Genomic DNA, 21,368 nt, shown 5'->3' with positions numbered 1-21,368 from the left:
CTTGTTTGCTTATCATTGTTTCCTCTATCCTGTATCCGTTTATTCTGTTTTGAATCATACAAATAACAAAAAGACACGTTTGAGCAATTTTTATCCATACAAATAACATGGACAGTAACAATCACAAATCATGGGTTTAATATAAAAACGAGAAGAAACAAACCAATATGAATTAAGAATATTTCAAAGTTGTATATGTATTTGCGAAGAAGAAAAAAATGCATTCCAGGAGTATATAAGCACTGCTAATGTTTTGTTTGTATATATGCATGGCTTACATTTTTGGCATATATTTTATATACATTTTGTTAGAAAAAAAGTAAAACATAAAAAAAACCGAACTCCAAGGGAAGTTCAAAACGAAAAAACTCTTATCACACTAGAAAACCGGTCACATCTGAACAATGTTTAATATAATATTCATTAAAATTATTTGTGTTGCTCCTTCATTTTTATACGATTACAATTGATATTATGCAAGGTTTACTAAGGATATGTTCCTATTGTCGTAACTAAAATATTGCCTTCTTCTTTTTTTAATAAGCGAATGAGACATAACCAAAGTAGACCTCACCGGATGAGACATACAATGATTTTGGAATTTAAACGATTAAACACGATTCTTCATCGTCAATATTGTCTGTAGGGAAAAGCCAATGATTGGTTGATTGATTGATTGATTGATTGATTGATTGATTGATTGATTGATTGATTGATTGATTGATTGATTGATTGTAGCTTGCTTTATGTCAATTGGAAATTATTTGCAAATACAAGAATAGAACAATTAAAACAACTTGTAGGTTCTACACCTGAATGAAGTGAGATATTTGGACTTCCAGTTGAAATAAGGATTTTTGGAAAAGAAATTTTGACGTGAATCAGACCTAATAGAAAATTAACAGACTTAAAGTGTGATGATTTGCTAGGTGAAGAGGTATGGCATTCTCCTAAACGAGGCAGTGTATTTACAAATCCAAACAGACGCCTCGAATAAAAAAGGTGTAACTGTCAAGTGATTACCATTATCTAAATGTATATCACAGCCAACAGTTTGGTTTGAAACGGTTAGGCACATCAAAGTCGATACGGAAGAAGTGTCAAACTAGCCATTACTGACTACATAATATATGGAAGCCTATGTAACTATATATACACACCACAGAGTTTCCTGGCAAGATTCAAATTGTCGTCCATTGTAATAAGGTCAAGCTCCTTCCGTACTCGATTACAAAATTGTTTATTCTGTAAGAAAGGAATTAAATCAATCGTACTTAAAGCACATGTTTTGTATATTTTTTCAACATTTGTGTTGCAGTTTTTGTCACTAATTCGCGTAAATTTCACTTTATTCGCTCCCACTGTTGTTCGTTAAAAACAGAGATCAGTCAAATTATCGACTACAAATACATCACTCGAATGCATTTAAGCGTCACAAGACAGCAATTTTATGTAGCTCATCTTTATAAAGAAAAAAACCCTATAGATGAACAGTAACAATGTATTATATAACACATTGATCAAATACTTGCAAAGATGTCTATTCCTCAGTAATAAAAATATATAACCTTAAAGTTTTTAATTGATGAAATAAAACAATTATATACAAATAAGTATCATTTCGTAGTTTTTGGATACATTCTGGGTACTGACGTTGTTTATCATCTTTATAACGTGTTATAGTATTCTTTTATTTGTCTTTATGAATATTACTCTTACTGATTAGTCTGTTTTAGTGATATCCATTTGACGTGGCTCTGTACTTATACATCTCGTCATTGTGTTATTGTTGTATGATAATTTTTGTATTCGTATCTTTCATTTTTGCTAATATGCTTTGTCTATATACACTTTTGTGTTTCTTCGTTACATATGACGTGGCTCTGTACTTATACATCCCGTCATTGTGTTATTGTTCTATTATAATTTTTGTATTCGTATCTTTCATTTTTGCTAACATGCTTTGCCTATTCGACATTTTGTGTTTATTTGTTACATTTGACGTGTCTCGGTACTTATACATCCCGTCCTTGTGTTTTTGTGCCATGGTAAATGTTTGTTTACATATTTCTTTGTTTTTATAGTGATTAAGATAATAACACAATGTTGACTGCTGTACCCCTATATTTGACATTTTTACCTATTATGTCTGTTTGTTTTGTTCACACATCGTTGTCAATATAATGGAATTTTATGCGACTTTCATACAAATGGGAGGTTCAGCTAGCTATAAAACCAGGTTTAATCCACCATTTTCTACATAAGAAAATGCCTGTACCAAGTCAGGAATATGACAGTTGTTGTCCATTCTTTTGATGTATTTGAGCTTTTGATTTTGCCATTTGATTAGGGACTTTCCGTTTTGAATTTTCCTCGGAGTTCAGTATTTTTGTAATTTTACTTTATACTAACCCTAATAAAATCAGGATTATTAAAAGCGTCCTCCAAAATGCATTTCCGGTTCTCTTGAGAAAGGGTTTTGTTAAAAAAAGTTTGCTTTGTTGCTTCGCATTTTCTTTTGAAGTAACCAGATAGCTTACAATGAGCGGCTATGCTTATTATATGTGATTCTATTCGGTTCCAAAGATTCTCAAACGCAAACCGTTCGCATTCAGAGTGTAGGACTGCAATTTTTGATATCTGAATCTGACATTCAGAAACGGTATTCACTGATTGAAACAATGGGCAAACTGTGTATAGCAGCAAAACATTTAGCGTTTCGTCTAAATTGGATAGTGTTATATCTTTAGTTGCAGAAATGTCAGCAGCATTTCCCTCTTCTTTGATTCCACAACTTTCCCCTGATTTGAAGAGTATTTCCCATTGCTTTTTCGTTAAGCTTGGTGTATATTGCTCTGTCGACAAAGAAGGGAGACCATGTTGTCCTATTGAGTTTTGATAAATTCCTAACAACTCTTCCTTGTGACTATTTAAAATTTCTTCAAGTCTAGTATTCAACAAACAAACATCCCAAAACAAGTCAAAACAGTTAAATTTAAGAAGAATGTCTATAGTACTCAGCTCCAAATCTTTCAAATTAATTGTTGACGATCTTTTGATGGCACGTTTAATGTCGTCAAACTTCAGAAAAGTCTGATTCAAATCAGTTAACCAATCAAGTAAATTTAAATGTTTTTCTCTAAGATATTGTTCAAGTAAAGATCGCTTAACATCTGTTCCAGTATGGAAGACTGACAATAATCTGTCGTAGTTTTCTTTTCCTAGGCCGTCATGTTGAGTTCTAAAGTCCAAAGTATCGTTGTGTGATTTCGCCATTTATTTTATGACTGGATTCTTACATTATTATTTTCTATTGATCCTATCTGTGATTCAGATAAAAAAAGAAGAAATATATAACAACAATTTGTAGTTATTTTAATGCACAGCAATAGCAATAATAACAGTAGTATGATGTAAGGCAAATTTAATAAAACTCCGTCTAAATTACATGCGGGTAAAATAAGATATTTTTATCACTTTACGCTGACACTATGATGAATCAGGAGCAGGAATCTTTTACTATTCTGCAGAAGTGTACGCCGAATGCACATACTTTAACACAATTTAAAAGGCACACCAATACCTTTCCTTTTTTATTGGATATTTCTAAGTCAAAAAAAGAAAATTCTGTACTATAAATGACAACAAAAAGACCATATTTTGTTCCGGATTGTAAATTATTGCTTTTTCTCGACGTAATCTAACGTTGGATATCACTAGTAAACGAATTTAAGTCTGAAATTGTCATTTCGATGTAAACAGCTCTTAAAAGACTTAATACATTATTTAGTAATTTTCAGTGTTTTAGTCAACTTTCAGACTTATCCACTGCGGTAAATTCAGTACTGTTCAGACTATTCGCTTGCAGTCAATAAAGACCTGTTCAGTCTATGTTCAGACTGTTCAGTGGTTGTTTTATCCAGATCAACACCATACTGAATTGTATAAGAAGCTACCGGACAGTACTGAATTGACTGCAAGCGAAAACATGTCTAAACAGTACTAAATTCACGGCAGTCAATAAGTCTGAAAATTATTTGAAAGGCAGAACATGACTTTATAATGTATTGTTCATACTTTTCAGATGATATTAAGATTAAAATGACCGTTTCAGACTAAAATTTGTTCACTTGACAATGTGTATATTTCCAAAATCGTAAGCTATGCAGGTTTCTGTAGTTGGTTCTTTTTTTAATGAAAGTTATCTTTCAATCACTAGTAAATAATGAAGTTATTGATTTCTTTGAATCATACTACAAACAAACCTTTTATAACTCATTCATACATACAGATTTTCTCGTGATTTGGTTAGCGTTTTGATATCCAGGGTTCTTTATAAGTTTCGTAAAGTTTTGATTTTGCTCAGTGTTGAGAGCTGTACCACTACTTAGTTGTTGATTTCATATTTTTGAAAATTGATAGTTGTCTCATTTTGCATTAATACCACATCGACTTATTTCTATATGGACTTGTTCGACACATACCTGAACAGCTTTTTCGTAGACCATTTAACAATTTTTCTGTAGATGAACTGTCTTATACAAAATTAAAATTGACCAAAGTTTTAAACTTTTTCGATAAAAAGGAACTACCAAAAAAAAAATAACAATGCCATCTCAAACCACTCGACTGATAATGTTTTTTTTTCTCAGTCGAACAGTGTGTAAACATGATGACGTCGTAAGCAAACGTCACTGTCTTTGCCTAGGAAAATAGCGATAAACAGATTAACTATGTTCTCTAAACTCGAGAAAGTATCTCGGCTGCATCTCATATCAGTGCTATCGTCCGTCGGAGAGATTTTAGCCTAGAAATTCACTCTCGTTTTCAAAACCATAGATAATCTTGTAAGTATAGAATCAAGATAAAGAAAAATGGACGAAAGTTGCATTAACTCAAAACATATTCAGACCAATGGGTTTAAAAAATAAATGTCTATTGCAATAGATCTTTTCGTATCAAGCATTAGTCCAAATTGATTCCGAGGATTTCCAATTTGCATCATTTGAAAACTCGGGGAACAAGTGGTAAAAAGCTAATATTTATTTTAAAAATTCACAAACGATTTTCATCTTTTTGTGCTAGGATTTCAACAACAATTAATATTTAGGAAAAATAAAGAATTCCAAATTAATTCACAAATTTTATGAACGAAATGAAATAAGGTGCATAATGATATGCTAAATTGATTAGCGTTGTCCATAATGCGTTAAAAATGAGCTTTGAAAAAAATCTTTTCGTGCTACAATTTTTAACGGAAATTGAAACATACAGATAGGTATTATAAATCTTCGGAATTGATTCCTGGTGTCAAAAATTATCCGTTGGCTGCCATTTTAGATATCACCGTCAAAATGTATGAGCAGTTTATTAGAAGAAATTTTGTATATACATATATTATACTCCGAGATAATTCCGGGTTTAAATTTGTTGTGTTTAAATGTGTCAATGCCACGCAATGTCTACATAGCGACAAAGCAAGCAACGAATGGCACAATTAGAAGAAAGTCCTCTCTTTATTGTAATAGATACTCTGAGCTGAATTATTTATTCTCGAGCTGAAAAAAGGTTAACGGTTCGCAGATCACTCATGGTATCCGGACATATGATTTTGAGTCAGTATTAGACAGTGTTATTAGTGATGCGTCAATATATTTAAAGATACAAACCAAGAGAAAAAAAAAACTTATTGCAACTAATTCTCTCCAATCAGAGCGAGATCGGATGTGTTCACAAGATAAGCGTCTTCTGCTATGCATGCATCACCAGGTAAGCGAATCAAGACTTCTTACGATTCGGGAAAAGAACTTAAATCGGTAAATTTACAGACTAGATACCATCACACTCTAGGTACCTATGTTGGTACTTTCACCACCTAGTTTGGTACTATGACGTATATCATTGCGTAAATGGCGTAACACGCCTAACAAAAAAAACGTAGATGCGTACAAATTGAATATATTATCACCCTTTCGTTTCGTGCATTTGCAAATGCATTATATAGATACAAAGATACTTATTTTTTACATATAAGGCTCCTGATGGCCTTATTATCTGGGTTGTCTAGGTATTATTGCCTCTTAAGTGAAAGCAGTGACTTTATACAATGAGTCTTTATACAATGCAGATATAAATAAACATGTAAGTAATCATAGGTCACCGTACGACCTTCAACAAGTAGCAAATCCTTTACAATCTGGTCTGGTCATGCATTGCTTTCACGATCAATCTAACGCGTTGCCTGATCCTAGGATGAAATTTGAAGACAAAAAGGCAGGACAAGAGTTTTGAGTAAAAACAAAAAGGCACGATGAGCAACTTGGCAAAAAAAAAAAAGACAGGATGTCAATTTATGTAAAAAATGTCAGGATAAACTAATAAAAATAAGGCAGGATCGAATAGAGTGAAAAATAAAAAGGTAGGACAGAGATTACAACTAAAAAAAATGCAGGACACAATTTTTCATCCATTGGTTCTGAGGAGGTACAGACAAAAAATTAGTTAAAAAATCTGGTTCTGACAGGGTATTGTTTTATTTTACTGTAAATAAAGGTTGATTCTGATGAGGTACCAACATAAAGTTTACATAAAAAATTTAGTTCTGACCAGGTATTGTTGTTTAAATGGTAAAAAACTGTTGGTTCTGAGGAGGTACCGAGATTCAGTTTACTTTAGAAATTTGGATCTGGTAAGGTATTTTACTTTGAAAATTTGTTCTAAGAAGGGATTGTTGTTTCAACTGTATATAATGGCTGGTTCTGAGATTGTACAGCCATAAAAGTTACATTTAAAATTTGGTTCTGACAAGGTATTAATGTTTTTACTGTAAAAAAAAATTGGTTCTTAGGAGGTACCGACATTCACTTTACTGAGAAAATTTGGTTCTGATAAGGTATTCAAGTTTTTACTGTAAATAAAGGTTGGTTCTGAGGAGATACCGACATTCAGTTTACTTAGAAAATTTAGTTCTGACAAGGCATGGTTGTTTTTATTGTTAATAAAGGTTGGTTTTGGGGAGGTACCAACATAAGATTTACTTAGAAAATTTAGTTCTGACAAGGTATATTTGTTTTTATTGTAAATAATGGATGGTTCTCTGGAGGTACCGACATAAAAATTACTTAGAAAAAATTTGGTTCTGACAAGGTATTGTTGTTTTTACTGTAAATAAGGTTGGTTCTGGGGTAGTACCAACATAAAGTTTACTTAGAAATTTTACTTCTGACAAGGTATTGTTGTTTAACTGTAAATAACGGTTGGTTCTGAGGAGGTACTTACATTTAAATTACGTAGAAAAAATTTAGTTCTGACCAGGTATTGTTTTATTTTTACTGTAAATAAAGGTTGGTTCTGAGGAGGTACCGACATAAAGTTTACCGAGAAAATTTGGTTCTGACAAGGTATTGTTGTTTTACTGTAAATAACGGTTGGTCCTGAGGAGGTACCAACATTCAGTTTACTCGGAAAATTTAATTCTAACCAGGTATGGTTGTCTTTACTGTAAATAAAGGTTGGTTCTGAGGAGGTACCGACATACAGTTTAGATATAAAATTTGGTTCTGACAAGGTATAAATGTTTTACTGTAAAAAAAAAAGGTTGGTTCTGAGGAGGTACCGACATTCACTTTGCTGAGAAAATTTGGTTCTGATAAGGTATTGAAGTTTTTACTGTAAATAGAGGTTGGTTTGGAAGAGGTACTGACATTCAGTTTACTCAGAAAATTAAGTTCTAACCAGGTATAGTTGTTTTTACTTTAAATAAAGGATGGTTCTGAGGAGGTACCGACATAAAGTTTAGATATAAAATTTGGTTCTGACAAGGTATATTTGTTTTTATTGTAAATAATGGATGGTTCTCTGGAGGTACCGACATACAAATTACTTAGAAAAAATTTGCTTCTGACAAGGTATTGTTGTTTTTACTGTAAATAAGGTTGGTTCTGGGGTAGTACCAACATAAAGTTTACTTAGAAATTTTACTTCTGACAAGGTATTGTTGTTTAACTGTAAATAACGGTTGGTCCTGAGGAGGTACCAACATTCAGTTTACTCGGAAAATTTAATTCTAACCAGGTATGGTTGTCTTTACTGTAAATAAAGGTTGGTTCTGAGGAGGTACCGACATACAGTTTAGATATAAAATTTGGTTCTGACAAGGTATTAATTGTTGTTTTACTGTTAATAACGTTTGGTTCTGAGAATGTACAGTTATAAAAGTTACATTTAAAATTTGGTTCTGACAAGGTATCGTTGTTTTTACTGTAAAGAAAGGTTGGTTCTGAGGAGGTTCCAACATAGGTTTACTTAGAAAATTTAGATCTGACCAGGTATTGTTGTTTTTACTGTAAATAACAGATGTTTGGTTCTGAGGAGGTACCGATAAAAAATTTATTTAAAAAATATGGTTCTGACAAGGTATTGTTGTTTTTACTGTAAATAAACGTTGGTTCTGAGGAGGTACCAACATAAAGTTTACTTAGAAAAATTTAGTTCTGACAAGGTATTGTTGTTTTTACTGTAAATAAAGATTAGTTCTGAGGAGGTACCGACACTTAGTTTACATAGAACATTAGTTCTGATAAGGTATTGTTTTTGTTTTTTCTGTTAATAACGATTAGTCTTGAGGAGTAACCGATATAAAATCAACTTACGAAATTTGTATCTGACAAGATATTGTTGTTTTCACTGTAAATAAAGATTGGTTCTGGGGCAGTACCAACATAAGGTTTACTTATAAAACTTAGTTTTGACCAGGTATTGTTGATCTTAATGTAAATAAAGGTTGGTTCTGAGGAGGTACCGACATAAACTTTTTTGAGAAAATTTGTTCTAACGAAAAGGTATTGTTGTTTTCACTGTAAATAAAGGTTGGTTCTGAGGAGGTACCGACATTCAGTTTACTTTGAAAAATTTGGTTCTGGCAAGGTATTGTTTTTACTGTATATAACAGTTGGTTCTGAGGAGTATCGACATAAAGATTACTTATCATTTTTTCTGAGAAAGGATTATTGTTTCAACTGTATATAATGGCTGGTTCTGAGAATGTATAGTTATAAAAGTTACATTTGAAATTTGGTTCTGACAAGGTATAAATGTTTTACTGTAAAAAAAAAAGGTTGGTTCTGAGGAGGTACCGACATTCACTTTGCTGAGAAAATTTGGTTCTGATAAGGTATTGAAGTTTTTACTGTAAATAGAGGTTGGTTTGGAAGAGGTACTGACATTCAGTTTACTCAGAAAATTAAGTTCTAACCAGGTATAGTTGTTTTTACTTTAAATAAAGGATGGTTCTGAGGAGGTACCGACATAAAGTTTAGATATAAAATTTGGTTCTGACAAGGTATATTTGTTTTTATTGTAAATAATGGATGGTTCTCTGGAGGTACCGACATAAAAATTACTTAGAAAAAATTTGGTTCTGACAAGGTATTGTTGTTTTTACTGTAAATAAGGTTGGTTCTGGGGTAGTACCAACATAAAGTTTACTTAGAAATTTTACTTCTGACAAGGTATTGTTGTTTAACTGTAAATAACGGTTGGTTCTGAGGAGGTACTTACATTTAAATTACGTAGAAAAAATTTAGTTCTGACCAGGTATTGTTTTATTTTTACTGTAAATAAAGGTTGGTTCTGAGGAGGTACCGACATAAAGTTTACCGAGAAAATTTGGTTCTGACAAGGTATTGTTGTTTTACTGTAAATAACGGTTGGTCCTGAGGAGGTACCAACATTCAGTTTACTCGGAAAATTTAATTCTAACCAGGTATGGTTGTCTTTACTGTAAATAAAGGTTGGTTCTGAGGAGGTACCGACATACAGTTTAGATATAAAATTTGGTTCTGACAAGGTATTAATTGTTGTTTTACTGTTAATAACGTTTGGTTCTGAGAATGTACAGTTATAAACGTTACATTTAAAATTTGGTTCTGACAAGGTATCGTTGTTTTTACTGTAAAGAAAGGTTGGTTCTGAGGAGGTTCCAACATAGGTTTACTTAGAAAATTTAGATCTGACCAGGTATTGTTGTTTTTACTGTAAATAACAGATGTTTGGTTCTGAGGAGGTACCGATAAAAAATTTATTTAAAAAATATGGTTCTGACAAGGTATTGTTGTTTTTACTGTAAATAAACGTTGGTTCTGAGGAGGTACCAACATAAAGTTTACTTAGAAAAATTTAGTTCTGACAAGGTATTGTTGTTTTTACTGTAAATAAAGATTAGTTCTGAGGAGGTACCGACACTTAGTTTACATAGAACATTAGTTCTGATAAGGTATTGGTTTTGTTTTTTCTGTTAATAACGATTAGTCTTGAGGAGTAACCGATATAAAATCAACTTAAGAAATTTGTATCTGACAAGATATTGTTGTTTTCACTGTAAATAAAGATTGGTTCTGGGGCAGTACCAACATAAGGTTTACTTATAAAACTTAGTTTTGACCAGGTATTGTTGATCTTAATGTAAATAAAGGTTGGTTCTGAGGAGGTACCGACATAAACTTTTCTGAGAAAATTTGTTCTAACGAAAAGGTATTGTTGTTTTCACTGTAAATAAAGGTTGGTTCTGAGGAGGTACTGACATTCAGTTTACTTTGAAAAATTTGGTTCTGGCAAGGTATTGTTTTTACTGTATATAACAGTTGGTTCTGAGGAGTATCGACATAAAGATTACTTATCATTTTTTCTGAGAAAGGATTATTGTTTCAACTGTATATAATGGCTGGTTCTGAGAATGTATAGTTATAAATGTTACATTTGAAATTTGTTTCTGACAAGGTATAAATGTTTTACTGTAAAAAAAAAAGGTTGGTTCTGAGGAGGTACCGACATTCACTTTGCTGAGAAAATTTGGTTCTGATAAGGTATTGAAGTTTTTACTGTAAATAGAGGTTGGTTTGGAAGAGGTACTGACATTCAGTTTACTCAGAAAATTAAGTTCTAACCAGGTATAGTTGTTTTTACTTTAAATAAAGGATGGTTCTGAGGAGGTACCGACATAAAGTTTAGATATAAAATTTGGTTCTGACAAGGTATTAATTGTTGTTTTACTGTAAATAACGGTTGGTTCTGAGGAGGTACCGAGATGCAGATTACTTATAAAATTCTGAGAAGGGATTGTTGTTTCAACTGTATATAACGGCTGGTTCTGAGAATGTACAGTTATAAAAGTTACATTTAAAATTTGGTTCTGACAAGGTATTAATGTTTTTACTGTACAAAAAAAGTTGGTTCTTAGGAGGCACCGACATTCACTTTACTGAGAAAACTTGGTTCTGATAAGGTATTGAAGTTTTTACTGTAAATAAAGGTTGGTTTGGAGGAGGTACCGACATTCAGTTTACTTAGAAAATTTAGTTCTGACAAGGCATGATTGTTTTTATTGTAAATAAAGGTTGGTTCTGGGGAGGTACCAACATAAAATTTACTTAGAAAATTTAGTTCTGACAAGGTATTGTTGGTTGACCGTTATGGAATAACCGTTTTACAGATGATATCGGATATGTTCCTTATGTCGTAACTACAATACCGGCCCTTCCCTTTTCACTAATGTGACCTACCGAATTAGACTATTTACCGGATTTGTAATAACATAAGCAACACGACGGGTTCCACATGTGGAGCAGGATCTGCTTACTCTTCCGGAGCACCTGATATCACCCCTAGTTTTTTGTGGGGTTCGTGTTGCTTAGTCTTTAGTTTTCTATGTAATGTCATCTGTACTATTATTTGTCTGTTTGTCTTTTTTTTTTGGGCCATGGCGTTGTCAGTTTGTTTTCGATCTATGAGTTTGACTGTCCCTCTGGTATCTTTCGTCTCTCTTTTGATTTTACTGTAAATAACGGATGGTTCTCTGGAGGTACCGACATAAAAGAACTTAAACAATTTGTTTCTGACAAGGTATTTTTGTTTTTACTTTAAATGAGGTTGGTTCTGAGGAGGTACAAACATAAAGTTTACTTAGAGAATGTTGTTCAGACAAGACATGGTTGTTTTTACTTTAAATACAGGTTGGTTCTAAGGAGGTACCAACATAAAATTTACTTAGAAAATTTAGTTCTGACCAGATATTGTTGTTTTTACTGTAAATAACGGTTGGTTCTGAGGAAGTATCGACATTCAGTTTACTTTGAAAATTTGGTTCTGGTAAGGTATTGTTGTTTTTACTGTAAATAACGGTTGGTTTTAAGGAGGTACCGACAGTCAGTTTACATAGAAAATTTAGTTCGGACAAGGTATTGGTGTTTTTACTGTAAATTAAGGTTGGTTCTGAGGAGGTACCGACATAAAGTTTACTTACAAAATTTGATTCTGACAAGATATTTATGTTTCATCGTAAATAAAGGTTGGTTCTGATGATGTACCGACATTCAGTTTACTTAGAAAATTTAGTTCTGACAAGGCATGGTTGTTTTTATTGTAAATAAAGGTTGCTTCTGGGGATGTACCAACATAAAATTTACTTAGAAAATTTAGTTCTGACAAGGTATTGTTGGTTGACCGTTATGGAATAACCGTTTCACAGATGATATCGGATATGCTCGTTATGTCGTAACTACAATACCCTTCCATTTTCACGAATGTGACCTACCAAATTAGACTATTTATCGGATTTGTAATAACATAAGCAACACGACGGGAGCCACATGTGGAGCAGGATCTGCCTACCCTTCCGGAGCACCTGAGATCACCCCCAGTTTTTGGTGGGGTTCGTGTTGCTTAGTCTTTGGTTTTCTATGTTATGTCATCTGTACTATTATTTGTCTGTTTGTCTTTTTATTTTTGGCCATGGCGTTGTCAGTTTGTTTTCGATCTATGAGTTTGACTGTCCCTCTGGTATCTTTCGTCTCTCTTTTGTTTTTACTGTAAATAACGGATGGTTCTCTGGAGGTAACAACATAAAAATTACTTAAATAATTTGGTTCTGACAAGGTATTGTTGTTTTTACTGTAAATGACGGTTGGTTCTGAGGAGGTACCAACATAAAGTTTACTTAGAAAATGTTGTTCTGACAAGACATGGTTGTTTTTATTTTAAATAAAGGTTGGTTATGAGGAGGTACCAACATAAAATTTACTTAGAAAATTTAGTTCTGACAAGGTATTGTTGTTTTTACTGTAAATGAGGTTGGTTCTGAGGAAGTATCGACATTCAGTTTACTTAGAAAATTTTGTTCGAACAAGGTATTAATGTTTTTACTGTAAAAAATAAGTTGGTTTTTAGGAGGCACCGACATTCACTTTACTGAGAAAATTTGGTTCTGATAAGGTACTGAAGTTTTTACTGTAAATAAAGGTTGGTTCTGAGGGGGTACCGACATTCAGTTTACTTAGAAAATTTAGTTCTGACAAGGCATGGTTGTTTTTATTGTAAATAAAGTATGGTTCTGGGGAGGTACCAACATAAAATTACTTAGAAAATTTAGTTCTGACAAGGTATTGTTGTTTTTATTGTAAATAACGGATAGTTCCCTGGAGGTACCGACATAAAAGTTACTTAAAAAATTTGGTTCTGACAAGGAATTGTTATTTTTACTGTTAATGAAGTTGGTTCTGAGGAGGTACCAACATAAAGTTTACTTAGAAAATTTAGTTCTGACAATGTATTGTTGTTTTTACAGTAAATTATGGATGGATCTAAGGAGGTACCGACATTTAGATTACTTAGAAAAAATTTAGTTCTGACCACGTATTGTTATTTTTACTGTAAATAAAGGTTGGTTCTGAGGAAGTACCGACATAAAATTTACCGAGAAAATTTGGTTCTGACAAGGTATAATTGTTTTACTGTAAATAACGGTTGGTTCTGAGGAGGTACCGACATTCAGTTTACTCAGAAACTTTAGTTCTAACCAGGTATAGTTGTTTTTACTTTAAATAAAGGATGGTTCTGAGGAGGTACCGACATAAAGTTTAGATATAAAATTTGGTTCTGACAAGGTATTAATTGTTGTTTTACTGTAAATAACGGTTGGTTCTGAGGAGGTACCGAGATGAAAATTACTTATAAAATTCTGAGAAGGGATTGTTGTTTCAACTGTATATAACGGCTGGTTCTGAGAATGTACAGTTATAAAAGTTACATTTAAAATTTGGTTCTGACAAGGTATTAATGATTTTACTGTAAAAAAAAAAGTTGGTTCTTAGGAGGCACCGACATTCACTTTACTGAGAAAATTTGGATCTGATAAGGTATTGAAGTTTTTACTGTAAATAAAGGTTGGTTTGGAGGAGGTACCGACATTCAGTTTACTTAGAAAATTTAGTTCTGACAAGGCATGGTTGTTTTTATTGTAAATAAAGGTTGGTTCTGGGGAGGTACCAACATAAAATTAACTTAGAAAATTTAGTTCTGACAAGGTATTGTTGGTTGACCGTTATGGAATAACCGTTTTACAGATGATATCGGATATGTTCCTTATGTCGTAACTACAATACCGGCCCTTTCCTTTTCACTAATGTGACCTACCGAATTAGACTATTTACCGGATTTGTAATAACATAAGCAACACGACGGGTTCCACATGTGGAGCAGGATCTGCTTACTCTTCCGGAGCACCTGAGATCACCCCCAGTTTTTGGTGGGGTTCGTGTTGCTTAGTCTTTAGTTTTCTATGTAATGTCATCTGTACTATTATTTGTCTGTTTGTCTTTTTATTTTTGGCCATGGCGTTGTCAGTTTGTTTTCGATCTATGAGTTTGACTGTCCCTCTGGTATCTTTCGTCTCTCTTTTGTTTTTACTGTAAATAACGGATGATTCTCTGGAGGTACCGACATAAAAATTACTTAAATAATTTGGTTCTGACAAGGTATTGTTGTTATTACTGTAAATGAGGTTGGTTCTGAGGAGGTACCAACATAAAGTTTACTTAGAAAATGCTGTTCTGACAAGACATGGTTGTTTTTATTTTAAATAAAGGTTGGTTCTAAGGAGGTACCAACATAAAATTTACTTAGAAAATTTAGTTCTGACAAGGTATTGTTGTTTTTACTGTAAATGAGGTTGGTTCTGAGGAAGTATCGACATTCAGTTTACTTTGAAAATGTGGTTCTGGTAAGGTATTGTTGTTTTTACTGTAAATAACGGTTGGTTCTGAGGAGGTACCGACAGTCAGTTTACTTAGAAAATTTATTTCGAACAAGGTATTAATGTTTTTACTGTAAAAAATAAGTTGGTTCTTAGGAGGCACCGACATTCACTTTACTGGGAAAATTTGGTTCTGATAAGGTATTGAAGTTTTTACTGTAAATAAAGGTTGGTTCTGAGGAGGTTCCGACATTCAGTTTACTTAGAAAATTTAGTTCTGACAAGGCATGGTTGTTTTTATTGTAAATAAAGGTTGGTTCTGGGGAGGTACCAACATAAAATTACTTAGAAAATTTAGTTCTGACAAGGTATTGTTGTTTTTATTGTAAATAACGGATGGTTCTGAGGAGGTACGGACAGTCAGTTTACTTAGAAAATTTAGTTCGGACAAGGTATTGTTGTTTTTACTGTAAATGAAGTTGGTTCTGAGGAGGTACCAACATAAAGTTTACTTAGAAAATTTAGTTCTGACAATGTATTGTTGTTTTTACAGTAAATAATGGATGGATCTAAGGAGGAACCGACATTTAAATTACTTAGAAAAAATTTAGTTCTGCCCACGTATTGTTATTTTTACTGTAAATAAAGGTTGGTTCTGAGGAGGTACCGACATAACGTTTATGGAGAAAATTTGGTTCTGACAAGGTATTGTTGTTTTTACTGTAAATAACGGTTGGTTCTGAGGTACATAAAGTTTACTTAGCAAATTTAGTTCTGACAAGGTATTGTTGTTTTACTGTAAATAAAGATTAGTTCTCAGGAGGTACGGACATCAAGTTCACTGAGAAAATTTTTTTCTGACGAAAAGGTATTGTTGTTTTCACTGTAAATTAAGGTTGGTTCTGAATAGGTACCGACATAAAGTTTACTTACAAAATTTGATTCTGACAAGATATTTATGTTTCACCGTAAATAAAGGTTGGTTCTGAGGAGGTACCGACACTTAGTTTACTTAGAACATTAGTTCTGATAAGGTATTGCTGTTTTTTCTGTAATTAAAGGTTGGTTCTGAGGAGGTACCAACATAAAATTTGCTTAAAAAATTTAGTTCTGACAAGGTATTGTTGTTTCAACTCTATTTATCGGCTGGTTCTGAGAATGTACAGTCATAAAAGTTACATTTAAAATTTGGTTCTGACAAGGCATTAGTGATTTTACTGTAAATTGAGGATGGTTCTGAGGAGGTACCGACTTAAACTTTACCGAGAAAATTTGGTATTGACAAGGTATTGTTGTTTTCACTGAAAATAAAGTTTGGTTCTGAGGAGGTACCGACATAAAGTTTACTTAGAAAATTTAGTTCGGACAAGGTATTGTTGTTTTTACTGTAAATTAAGGTTGGTTCTGAGGAGGTAGCGACATAAAGTTTACTTACAAAATTTGATTCTGACAAGATATTTATGTTTCACCGTAAATAAAGGTTGGTTCTGAGGAGGTACCGACATTCAGTTTACTTAGAAAATTTAGTTCTGACAAGATTTGGTTGTTTTTACTGTAAATAAAGATTGGTTCTGAGGAGGTACCAACATAAAATTTACATAGAAAATTTAGTTCTGACCAGATATTGTTTTTGTTTTTACTGTAAATAACGATTAGTTCTGAGGAGTAACCGACATATAATCAACTTAAGAAATTTGTATCTGACAAGGTATTGTTGTTTTTACTGTAAATAAAGATTGGTTCTGAGGCAGTACCAACATAAAGTTTACTTATAAAACTTAGTTTTTACCAGATATTGTTGTTTTTGATGTAAATAAAGAATTATTGTTTTCACTGTAAATTAAGGTTGGTTTTGAGGAGGTATCGACATTCATTTTACCAAGACAATTTAGTTCTGGCCAAGTATTGTTGTTTTTGCTGTAAATGAAGGTTGGTTCTGAGGAGGTACCGACACTCAGTTTACTTAGAAAATTTAGTTCGGACAAGGTATTGTTGTTTTTACTGTAAATTAACGGTTGGTTCTGAGGAGGTACCGACATAAAGTTTACTTACAAAAGTTGTTTCTGACAAGGTATTTATGTTTCACTGTAAATTAAGGTTGGTTCTGAGGAGGTACCGACACTTAGTTTACTTAGAAAATTTAGATCTGACCAGGTATTGTTGTTTTTACTGTAAATAACAGTTGGTTCTTATTAGGTACCGACATAAAGTTTACTTAGAAAATTTAGTTCTGACCAGATGTTGTTGTTTTTATTGTGAATGACGTTTGGTTGGTAGGAGGTAACGACATAAAGTTTATTTAAGAAATTTGGTCCTGACAAGATATGGTTGTTTTTACTGTAAATAATGTGTCATTACATCTTCAAATGTTCAAATTATAATGAATGTGTGGTGGTTCCAGTGACTATTTATAACTGCTTCGTTGTTTTTTTTTTCTTTTTTGGGGATATTTATTAAAATTTATCATTTGTTACCTTAAACTAAATATACTGTTGGCTAGTCATATTGTTTGTTAAATAGATGTATTTTGTTCAGGAGACGGATTCATTAATGTTTTTACAAACTTGTTTCCGAATCCCATATCTGAATTTTATGTAAAATTGTAAGTACTTCATTGTTATAATTTTTCGTTAATAAATACTTTTTAAACTAATCTACCGGTTGGGGTACGGTTACTCTGGAGCAATATAAATATAGCCAAAAATTTATAAATCGATAGTGGTTCGCTTCCGTCAATCCTAATGTGTTAAAATTTAATTAGTATTTACATGATGATCGGTTCCCATAAATTTCTCTGATGAAACTAAATAATGACGAACGGACAGACGTACTATGTTATACCATAATATGTATTGACGGGTGTAAAAAAAAAACTAGCAGAAGAAAAACACTTATCATATAATATAAGGTCCAGTATTAAAGTCCATTCTACCATTCAATTTCAATCTACTTCTTATGCGTTTTTAGCACTTTAAGATTCTTTTATAAGCATAATTTATCGAACAGTTTCTTGATAAGTTCACATAAATTTGAGTGATGATACTAAATGTCGACGAACGGACGGACGTACTATGTTATACCATAATATGTATTTGACGGGTATAAAAACAAAACCTAGCAGAAGAAAAGCACTTATCTTATAATACTTGGTCCAGTATTAAAGTTCATTCTACCATTCAATTTCAATCTCCTTCATATGCGTTTTCCCCTAGCACTTTAAGATTCTTTTATAAGCATAATTTATCGAACAGTTTCTTGATCAACGGTTAAACCTTTGATCAAGGCATTTTAAATGCTTCCACTTATTTCAGAAGCTTGTAAATCAGTCATAAATTTTGCTACATTAACGACACAATAGCTTTTTAAAACTCGTTGGTTTCCTTCAGTTTATTCAAATGTCCTTGTAGTAATTTCTTACTCATTATTATGCCATGACTATGTGTCGAAGGGTAAAATTTCGCGAAGTTTGCCAAATAACACAAAACTTTGCGAAAATATGCAAAATTTTTCGAAATAAGGCAAAATTTAAAAACAAATCACGCGGCGCTTATATGCGTCCGCATTTTTCCTATATGTTCATCTTCAGTTTGTTTTAAATCTTGTATAGGTATGTGGTAACTTTCTATACGCTCTATGATTCGTAATGGTATTATGTCGTTGCTCGTTTATCCGTTAGTTCATTATTTCCACACAAGGACTATTTTCTAAATGTCCTCAAATATATACTATACTTTGCTGTATTATAGATTCACATTTATAGATTTTAACAAATTGTTGGCGTATTTTGCGAAAATGTGACCAAATTGTAAATGCCTAAAGATGCACCAAAACAGCAATATTGATAGTTTTGCGTTGTTATTAAAAGATTGGAATATCGTATTAACCAAGCCCAAAATTATTTGGACGGTATTCTATATGGTCTTTCAGATGCAAATTTATTAATTTTTTGTTAACAATATTTTTTTATGCAAAATTTCACAAAAAAAACACGAAAAATGTGCAATATTGTCTTCACCAGCAGTGTTCATGTAACACTAAACATAATTTCAATAATTATGTATATTTAAGGTATTTGGATAATTCGTTCCAACTCCGATTCGTACCAACCAATTCGTCCCAAGTTGCTTGGTCAGTTCGTTACAACTTTTTCAAGAACAGTATTAAACAATATTAACCATTTAAATTTAAATTATTTTAATTTTTAATGCTGTATTTATATAAATTGTATATAAATAGTTATTAAAAAAAATCTATGGTTTATTAATTGGGAAGAAAGATATGATTCGTACCAACCAATTCGTCCCAAGTTGCTTGGTCAGTTCGTTCCAACTTTTTCAAGAACAGTATTAAAAAAATCTATGGTTTATTAATTGGGAAGAAAGATATATTGGGAATGATATATTGATAATTATATTTAGGTTAGTATTTCATGACAATTTAATATTTTAAATATGAAAACTTTCCCCACACCTTTATAATGACATTTGTGTGTATATAGGTTTGTGTGTGTGTGTCTTTTTAATAAAATTGACTTAAAATACCGAGATTAATTTGGGGAATGAAAAATAATAACTTTATTTGCTTATTTCACCTATACCACGAATGTCATTCGGTATATTGAGAAAAATGATCGTGAAAAGTACCTAACGGTGGTCTAGCATTGCGATCGGATCGTGAATCAAATTATTTGAAATTCTACTTCAAAATCTGTGAAAAATTTGCTGTACTTTCAAAACGCGGAACAAATCCGAAAAAAAATTTTGTCTGTCAAAACGATTCTTAATAATACTGTGCAATAAGATAAAGAAAATATGCAGTATTTTATGAGAAAACACAAAAGGCGCAACACAAGTCTATGTGAGGCATTAAGATCAAAACACGTTTTGTACCCATATTAATGGTCACATTCCAAAATATAATGATATATTTGAAACTGGATCTTTGGTGTGTCAGATAGTACAGTAAAATACAAAGTTTTTCCCCTTGAAACCGTTCATTTTGATTTTGAAAACAGTGAATTGATTTTTCATCAAAACTGATCGTGAAAGACAGGGCAACGCATTATCTTGATCGTGAAAGACAGGGCGTGACTAGACGGACACAAGACGTTTGCGCTTTTTTACCTATTATAGTTTACCTGTAATCTTTAGGAAATTTACCAAAGCTATAGAAAGATGTTCACGTATTCTTTGAAAGTTCTTCCGAACAAACGACAAAATCAGAAAAAAATTATTCTGGTAAACCAGACATCTATACTACTAATGGAAGAGACCGATTTCATTGAGGCGCAACTCCTCCAAGCCATACAAAGTCGGAAGTATTTGTGATATGACCTATAAATATAGTGTTTTTACTTCCTAAATTTGTCTTTGAAACAATCTTTTTTCCCCAGAAAACGCCAAATTTTGAGAACATATCCAAATTCGGAGACCATTATTGATTCGTGTCTTATACGCTTTCGCGCATGCTCAGTCGACGTACTGCCCGCAGAATTTAACTTTGGTGGCAGGTACCAGTTTTGGTGTACCAGAACATGTGTCCCACGCAGAAATTTTGTTATAGTTAAGCAATATACAATGAGGTATATAATTGCACCATGTGGACTGAAAAAATAAATGAATGTAAATTCAAGGCTATTATACTACATAAGTAAGTAGTTGCATACACAGGTTGGGGATCCTCCCTCCGCCTGAATCCCGATTCCCTCACCCTGGATCCCCGTTCCCTCACTCCGGAATATTCCGGACACTCCGGAATATTCCGGAGTCGACATGGATCCCGGTTCCCTCACTCCGGAATATTCCGGAGTCGGAGTGAATCCCGATTCCCTCACTCCGGAATATTCCTGACCACTCCGGAATATTCCGGAGTCGACCTGAATCCCGGTTCCCTCACTCCGGAATATTCCGGAGTCACCTTGGATCCGGACTCCGACCACTCCGGAATATTCCGGAGTCACTTACCATGTCCATAATTAAAATTTCCGTCCACTCCGGAATATTCCGGAGTACCTGTTTATGACCCTTTCATGTTACATAAGAACGTTGAAATCAAAATGAAGGACAAAATTCGTTAAAAATACTGAAATTTCTAGATATTAAATATGCATCCAATACCCAGGATTAATGAGAGGAGGTTTGTTCGTGCGTGACTTATATATGAAGTAGCTACATAAGATGAGAAGAATTTGAATGAACAATTCAAGTCAAAAATTGTTAAAAAAAGAAAAAAGAAAAAGAAAAAAAAAGAAGAGATAGATGACTATTCGACTTGCCGTGCATTAAATATATATACTGTTTAGTTTGGAAGCTCTTCTTTCGCTTTATATTTCACTTTCAATAAA

General features: G+C 32.7%; 2 protein-coding genes across 2 annotated transcripts in view; both read right to left on the bottom strand.

Moving 5' to 3' along the window:
- Positions 1-3,317, bottom strand: part of LOC127722390 (uncharacterized) — a 30,545-nt gene extending 27,228 nt beyond the window's left edge. The window contains exons 1-2 of the mRNA XM_052229264.1: positions 2,413-3,317; positions 1,161-1,245 (exon numbers count right to left, since the gene is read on the bottom strand). Of these exons, the coding sequence (XP_052085224.1) occupies positions 1,161-1,245; positions 2,413-3,276 (949 nt within the window). The 5' untranslated portion in view covers positions 3,277-3,317. The remainder of the gene's footprint in view (positions 1-1,160; positions 1,246-2,412) is intronic.
- Positions 1-21,368, bottom strand: part of LOC127721682 (neogenin-like) — a 193,164-nt gene that overhangs the window by 131,787 nt on the left and 40,009 nt on the right. The window lies entirely within an intron of this gene.

Source organism: Mytilus californianus, unplaced genomic scaffold (genome assembly GCF_021869535.1).
Source record: "Mytilus californianus isolate M0D057914Y unplaced genomic scaffold, xbMytCali1.0.p SCAF_12, whole genome shotgun sequence".
In the NCBI taxonomy this organism is placed as follows: domain Eukaryota; kingdom Metazoa; phylum Mollusca; class Bivalvia; order Mytilida; family Mytilidae; genus Mytilus; species Mytilus californianus.
Note: the sequence above shows the minus strand (reverse complement) of the source record. Positions and strands in the feature narration are given on the sequence as shown.